Here is an 8350-nt window from a genome sequence, read left to right as displayed (position 1 = left end):
TCATTGTGTCTGTTAGAAAACATGACACCTGCATTCATTCACTTTAGTCACTAGATCGTTGGCGAGTAGATAGAAGGGAAGAATCCTGCTTGATATTTCTCTTCTTTCGTGCAGTTTTGGTTTTTTTTAAATTTTTTGTTTTCATTTTTATTTTTAAAGCTCTTCATGGAACCAGGTACTATTTTAGACCTTTATTTGAATTTCTTTATGTTGCAGCAACTTATATATATATTTTATATATATATATATATATATATATATATACCTTAGTATAATAATCCCAGGAATAACCTAGCTAACATTTCTTACAAAATTGGAAGAGGCATTTTTGAAGTTATAGAACATCTACTTCCTAGCAGCTTTCCTTTTTACCTCCTAGTTTCAAGATACTATTTTCCATGCTTCCCCTAGGTTTATGCTATTGTGTGCTGTTCTAAAGTGTCGGCCCCAGGAGAGAGTGGCATGAAAGGAGCAAAGGAATGGCTCACTACTATAAGGAATTTTATATTTGAAATACTCAGGGGAGAAGAGTCAAAGTGAAAAAGGGTGATGGTTTAGGGCAATGGGCGTCCTGTGGTAAGGAAAAGCAACACAAAACAAACCTCTCTTAATCCTTTGAAAGTGCCACTGAAGCAAACCAGGTTTTTAGCGTCTTCTTTCTCTACCCTGAGTTCCTTGGTAGGAATGAACTTGAGATGGGGGAGGATGTCAAGGGTGACTGTCATATGCCTAAGTCACAGAGCTCAGGTTCAACATAAGCCTGAGGTTTAATGCAAGACTGGACGGCTGTGAAACTAAAGAGTGCATCTTACTTAGAAACTGGAAATATAGAACTAAATATGCACATGTACACCCATGTGTCTCTTCTTTGTTTAGAGTAAAGTCAGTCTGTTGAGTGGTCACTATCACCACCATAACTTTGTCGGAAAGGAAGGCAGTGGCCATAGCTGCCTGGTCTTCTGGGCTGGGTCAAGAGGATAGATGCTGTGGTTGATACAGGGGTGTGCCAAACATAATTGGCAGACAAATGAGAAAAGGAGGATGACCAAAATGAAAAGATAGGAGAAAGGAGAAAAAATTTAACAACAACCCAAAGAATATTAGGTGACCCTGCAGTTTCTCAGATGAAATATTCCCGCTTACACTCGCTCACTGTGTTTTGCAAGTCAATGTCATTTCTAAAGGAGCTGTCCAAATTTTCTGGGTATTCCTTCTCCTTCATCTGGTTAGTGCGGTGTGACTGCTTATGCTGGTAAAGGAAGCGGGTCATGATGCCGATGATAGAGAAGATGATGAATATCACCACTGCTATCACTCCTGTTGAGAAAGAGGAAAGAAAGAGAGAAGGAAATCATCATGGATCATCTACTCGGAAGAGATGATTCAGTCGAGGCAGGCAAGGCACTCAGTAGAACGAAACAAAACTAACCCAACAAGGAACAACAGATTCTTGCCCAGAAATGAAGACCAGCTGAAATGCCTTCAGTCTTCAGTTTCTAAGAAGCCAGAAAGAAAGCCATTCTAAATCAGAGAATGCCATCATATAAATATGGACTCATCCTGGCCAAGGATTTCTTAGTTATTTCTTCAAGACCTGATTTAGGCCTAAAGATGCAACAGAACTCTTTTAATTAGCACATGTGCCATTTGTAATCGCTTGTAATTTCTTTGTCCCCTTGCAACTAAATATTTTAGAACTACTTCAGCACCCTAGAGAACCATCCTGAAGCATCACACACCTCAATACACCCTCTCCTGATGTAAATTCCTTTAGGGTGTATGTTTGCTTTGCTAAAAATGATTTGCTATGTAATGGGACGCTTCCCAAACATACAGGGCACTCCTCCACTGCTCCGTGCTCTGCTAGGCATGGGCCGGTGCAGAGATGGTATGTTCTGTTTTCCAGAGACGCCGAGTGAGCTGAAATGGCAGACCTCTTCCAGTTACATCAGGTTCCCGCCTGCTCTCATTGCATGTGATTTTACTGCATCTACTCGGCAAGTTGCCCTCGCTGACTTGAAGGTCTCGTCCCTACCCTTTGCCAGGAAGCCTCTCGGGATGCAAAGAGCAAAGTCAGCAAAAAGAGGGTGAAAATGTAGAATCTGGTGACTTTTAAACGGGAGAATGCATCTATACATGAATGTAGGTTTTCCAACATTCAAATATTTGAGAAGTGTGTATGACATTCACATATAAGCTTATTCCCAAGAAAGTGTGTATTCTGCTGTTTTGTTTCTCTTTCTGAGTAGAATGGAGAGTGACAAAATGTGTTTATTTTAGAACATTAGTTTTGGACATCCTACGCCGTGATTTACATAAGCATGGATATTTGAGAGTTAAAAATATTGAGTGCACATCTTCTACCGATTTGTATCAGAGCTGGGGCCATCATTAAGATTGCTTACTTTAAAAAAATATATTCCTAAACCCTTATACAGCATTTTCCCTGACTATTTTAGAATCAGGCAGAGTAAAGCCACGTAAGTTAACAAACCTATGAATAAACTGGGTGGCAGTGAGGGACTCCCAAGAACGGGCTGCAGCTTTATGAGATGAAATACAGAACTAATTTCTACTTTTTTTACACAGACTGTTAGAGGGATTTTCCCAAGGGGCTAAGATGCCTTTCCTGCTCTTAGAGACTCACGGAAGCATATAACTGGGTGGGAAATGTCAGCAGTCACAAAAGTCTCTTCTCCACATGTCAAATGAGAAATTGTTGGAAGAGAAACAGACAATACATTCTTTCTTGATGCCAAACAAAAATCAAATTGGACTCTCTTCCCTGAAGCAGAAATTCAGGTCAGACATTTTAAGAACTTCCTTAAGGAGGAAAGGTCACAGTGTCCGTTCCTCACAGTCGTATTGTAATGGGGCACCTCTGTGCTTCCACAGCCATTTGTACATCCTCCCTCAAAACACTACTCGCTAGTCCCTTGTTTTCTGCTTACCAGTCCCCTCTCGCACCAGGCTGTGAGTTCTTTGAGGGAAGCATCCACGTATCCCTATACTTAGCACAGGGCTTGACCCATAGCTGAGGCTCATTAAATAGAAGTTAAATGAATGGATAGTGCCGACTTTTAACAGAACTCCATCTGGTGTGGATCAGTTCATCTGGCCTGCCAGAAGGCAGCGATGGGGGCACCGGCTAGGGCTATGGCTCCTGGATGACAACGAATTTAGTCTCTCACAAGTGTCTAACATTAAACAAGGTTTGGGGATCGTTCTGTGTTGCAAGGCCAAGGCGGAAAGAAACAAGCCACTGGAGGATGCAGCCAGGCTGAGGCAGGATAAAAAGGGGTGAGACCAACAGGCAGGGAGAAAATGGAAAGGCTGGGGAGGAGGGAGGGAGAGGGAAGCTCACAGCAGAGTAGACAAGATCTATATCTGTAACCATATGTGCTGCTGGATTTGAAACTCCAGTCCTGTGGGCTTCACCCTGCTCATTAGATCCAACCCAAATCACTTGCTGGAGAAAGCTGACAGGTCTGGGGCTTTCACCCATCTGTCTGCCCCAACATGGCTTCTTCCCATATGTTTTATTGGTGTGCTGTGTTTGTGCTTTAGGAAAACTGACAACTGCATGAGATGAACAGGGTGCACACTGCCTGTCGCTAAGTAAATGTCCCAGCTGTTGACTCAGTAGTCGGCTGCCTGATGGATCGGGAGCAGGATGCATCCATGGGACTGTAGATGCTGGGGGAAGAGGGCGCCTTTGATCAAACAGCACCCATGACTATTCTTGAAAAGGCTCCCTCCCAGTCTCACAGATCATGCGGGGCTCTGGATGCTAGATGGCCATAATTAAGGAAGGAATCAAATAAATCTCTCCCAAGCACAGAATCATTTATGTCCTCTCTGCTTTCAGCAACAAGGAATGATTTACCTCCAATGACGGCCGAGTCACTTCGAACTGCATTGGTGAGCGGTTCCCGCTCATCTGTCTTCCCAAAGGGATCTGCAAGGAGTAAAACACATGGCACTTCATTCCTCACTCAGAGTCCTGGAAGGCGGTCAACAATATGGACTTGAGAAGACACATCTGTGGGTTAGACCAAGTGCTCTCAAACAGTTGCGAGCTTGCAGTTTTTTTTTTTTTTTTGGAAGCCAAACAAACATACACACAAAAAAGCATCCGAGGTACACAACTTCCACCCCATAGCTCCGTGACTATTGGCTTCTACGTCAGCTGTAGGGGCTAAAACAGAAGATGGTGGAACCCACCCATATCTGCGTTTGCCTACAGTTTACCTCCCAGATTAACCTTGATGTCCCTCTCTGCTTTGCTGGACCATCGCTATTCATGACAATGGTCTCTTACTTCAAGCATGCATATTCTGTCTGCTTCAGAGATTTCTTTAGCTGCGTAAGGATTCTGGGCCCATTGACAGAAAAGACAAGGGTGCTGGAGGATTAACACCTCCACGGAACCCTCACTGTCAGGGAGGGGGATTTCACTATATGCATGTTTACATATATAGTAAAAGAAAAACGAACATCAATCAAGTTTGAAGGCACGTAGATCTGGGTTTGAATCTTACTCTGCCACTTGTTGGCCTGGTGACATTGAGCTGGAAAGCAAGCAATTTTTAAAAATGTTATTTATTTTGAGAGAGAGAAAATGAATGAGTGGGGGAGGGGCAGAGAGAGGGAGATAGAGAATCCCAATCAGGTTGCATGCTGTCAGCACAGCCTGATGTGGGGTTCGATTTCACAAACTGTGAGATCATGACCTGAGCTGAAAATAAGAATTGGACACTTAACCGACTGAGCTACCCAGGCATCCCCAGAAAACATTTTTTAAATAACAAATCAGCAAATGTATTAAAAGGGGATAATGGTACCGATATGTATGCATATGGTGCATGTGACATTTTCAGACCTATAACAGCTGTCATCATTATCACTGCATCCTTAGGAAATGCCTACAACATGAGTATTATTTTTTCCCATTTCACAGATAAGGAGATTAGATCATAGTCATTTAGTAACTTGTCTGGAGTTCTATAGTTCATCCATGGCAGATTCAGAATTCAAATCAAGGCTAGCCACCTATCACATTGTGGTTCTTTCCATTATGCCTCACTGCTGCCAGGAAGACACCAAGCTTGGTGACGAGTGGGCAACAGCAAAACTCAACTCGCTTTCTTTGTTCATAATTAATAACTAATTTGGCAACTCATTACCACACTTGATTAAATTAAAACAAATCCCAGGGATGCTTTAAGTTCCCCATGATGATGGTGACTAAGGAAAGACAGAAGAGGTGTTTTAGGGAGTGGTAAAGTGAGAGAAGATATATGGATGATACTGCTGTGGGACTTTCCTATTGTTAAGGAAGGCTGATTACATCACATGAATTATATTAGTTCAACAACAAATCTGCCTCTCTGACCCTAAACTCTTCAATCCTCAGAGTGGTAGGTGGTAGTCATTTAAACTGTAGTGTATATATACACGCACACACACACACACACATACACACACACATAGTGTGTATATATACATATGTGTATATATACATAGTGTGTGTGTGTGTGTGTGTGTATATATATATATATATATATACACATATATGCACAAATATGCATGTAGTTCTAACTACTCATCATATTAAAAGTGGGATTATATTCAATATATATAAAGTTCAACCATGAGAAATCAGTCATAATTCTTAACTACCTGTGATCATATAAAATCAGGACTTGAGTAATACTACCCTTTAACCTAGAAAATTCTTGAAGATATCAAAAGTAGTACTATCAGGGGGCGCCTGGGTGGCTCAGTCTGTTGAGTGCCCGACTTTGGCTCAGGTCATGATCTCACGGTTCATGGGTTCAAGCCCTGCATTGGGCTCTGTGCTGACAGTTCAGAGTCTGGAGCCTGCTTTGTTTTCTGTCCCTCTGACCCTCCCCCACTTGTGCTCTGTCTCTCCGTTTCTCTCTCTCTCTCTCTCTCTCTCTCTCTCTCTCTGTCAAAAATAAACATTAAAAATATTTTTCATTCCTTTAAAAAAAAAGTAGCACTATCAAAGGAGGGCAGTTGCACTGTACCTGATGAAGAGTCCACTGTGGTCACTGCATTCACATCCGCATCCACCACAGAGCCACAGCTGGATTCTGTCAGGGTCCCTTGGACAGTCACAGGTGCGATGGTGGCGTGACGCAGGGCTGCCTTCAGGGGTGCTACCTGGTTGTATTGGACTGAAGACAGGCATCCGACAAAACCCATGATGTTTGCTTTGGCGACTTCAGAATCCGATCCAAGATGCTCTGCAAGATGGGAGACAAGCTGGTGTGTGTGTGTGTGTGTGTGTGTGTGTGTGTGTTCTCTTTTTCAAACTATGCCTCATAACTTCTTTAAATAATGTCTAAAATTCCAGAAATTGCCTTGTAATTCTTTGTATTAAGGGAAACCATTCCAGGTCTTTCTTTGTCTCCTCTTCCCAAACCTTATCCCCATGATTATCATCGATATATCAACCACCTCTCATAGGAAACTGTTAGGGCCATCTTTGCTTTGAGATAATATTTCAAACTTCCAAAGTCTCATTCGTGTATTTTATGCACTGTGACAAAGACTTAATAAATCTGTTCTACACTTTAGAGTGTTTTATAAAATTTATTTCATTATCCTCATCACCATTAATCTATGGATGCCAGGGATTAGTTCAAGCACACTACAATGCTCATTACAACATCACACTCAAAAGTGTCACAAGGGAAAAAAAAATGAAAAGTGGTAGAGGGAATAGAAGTCAAAGTGGCACTTCCAGAAGTTTCTCATGTTCAGTGTTTTAAGCGGTCTGTATAAACTGACCAGATTCGAGATTTTCACCTGCTTAGTTCTGTTCATGGTACTGATTGGGAAGCACGGATTTTCTGACAGCAGTCTTCCAAAGTATCTTTGACTCTTTGTGAAAGGTGAAGAAGCAATCATTGATTCACAGCAAGATCAAATGCCTTATTCTCTTCAAGATTTGTAGTAAGATTACTCAGCCACTTTCTCTCTTCTAGCTAAGATCATTTAAACAAATTGCTATGATACAATTACATACAACTACAATACACATGAGCTGTTTCTTCTATTTAAGGTGCAATAGTTTAACCCTACCTAGATGATTCAAATCATTATTTTATTATGATACTTGGTTTATTTTCTGGAAGAGGGCAGGTGCTTCCCTCTCTACCCATTGGAGATTAAATCTATTTCAAATCCATGTATGGTCAAAGAGTGCCTCCATGTATCTCCAGGTGAGAATTTTTGGGGCAGCATGCAGAAAGAGATGTGATGAGAATATGGAAGAAAAAGAGAAATTAATATCCCTTAACAATACCTTTTCCAGTTTTCCCCTTATATTCTCCACCTTCGACACCCATGTATACCTCACCAGTCTATCGTCCCTCCCTTCTTACCAAAAAAAGGAAAGAAACCATGCATATTAATTTTATGTTGCCACTAAAACAAATTACCACAAACCTAGACAGTTGAAATTAAACAACCTAACATAACACCAATTGGTTGTCTTATAATTCTGTACAAGTCTGACATGGATCTTGCCAGGCTAAAATCAAGGTGCCTGCAAGGCTGCAGTTCTTACAGAGGTTCTAGGGGGGTAATCTGTCATCTTTTCCTATCCCCTCTGAGACACCCAGTCCTTAGATTATTGTCCTTCCCCCCATCTTCAAAGCCAGGTATGGTGCACGTCTTTCCTCCACAGCTACATCTGCTTCTAATTCGCTTCTGTTGCCTTCTTCTTTCACTTTAAGGACCCCTGTGATTGCAGTGGGCTCACCCAAATGCTCCAGAATAATCTCCCTATTTTAAGCTAGGTGATTAGCAACATTAATTGCATTTGCAACCTTACTTCCTCTTTGCCACTTAACCTAACACATTGACAGGTTCTGAGGATTAGGGCTTGGGTATCTCCGTGGGCCATTCTTCCTACCCCTGTATGTCGGAGATTTCATGAGAATTGTCCAGGCAATGATAATGAAAATTCAATAGCGATGTGAAGTGACACTTCTGTGAATGTAACAGAACATTGGGGCAGGGGAGGAAACTGCTGATTTCCAAAGATTCCAATAAATATCCTATATATTCCAAAAAAACATCCTATAGTAGCTGTATGTATTTGTCACTCATTAAAGGATCATATGTATGTTTATTTCTTAATAATACGGGCTTTAAAAGACTTTGTCTCAGAAGAGACTTTTTAAACATTGTTATTTAATAGTCTCCCAGGCCAAAAAGCTTTCTCTAATGAAGACCAGTTGCTCCTGCCCAAATGTCACTAGAATGCGATCTACGCAGCTATAATTCCAAATGCACATTCACTACTGAGTGGAAG

General features: G+C 41.5%; 1 protein-coding gene across 2 annotated transcripts in view; it reads right to left on the bottom strand.

Annotated features, from left to right (window-relative positions):
* Positions 1 to 1120: 1120 nt before the first annotated feature.
* CNTNAP5 (contactin associated protein family member 5) overlaps positions 1121 to 8350 on the bottom strand; it is a 796957-nt gene continuing 789727 nt past the window's right edge. For both annotated transcript variants that reach the window (XM_047084746.1, XM_047084747.1), the window contains exons 22-24: positions 6054 to 6272; positions 3887 to 3958; positions 1121 to 1317 (exon numbers count right to left, since the gene is read on the bottom strand). In XM_047084746.1, the coding sequence (XP_046940702.1) occupies positions 1121 to 1317; positions 3887 to 3958; positions 6054 to 6272 (488 nt within the window). The remainder of the gene's footprint in view (positions 1318 to 3886; positions 3959 to 6053; positions 6273 to 8350) is intronic.

The sequence above is a fragment of the Lynx rufus genome, unplaced genomic scaffold, assembly GCF_022079265.1.
Source record: "Lynx rufus isolate CCGP_SWC_20201006 ecotype Redwood Valley unplaced genomic scaffold, mLynRuf1.p SCAF_2, whole genome shotgun sequence".
In the NCBI taxonomy this organism is placed as follows: Eukaryota; Metazoa; Chordata; class Mammalia; order Carnivora; family Felidae; genus Lynx; species Lynx rufus.
This window is presented reverse-complemented; position numbering and strand designations above follow the sequence as displayed.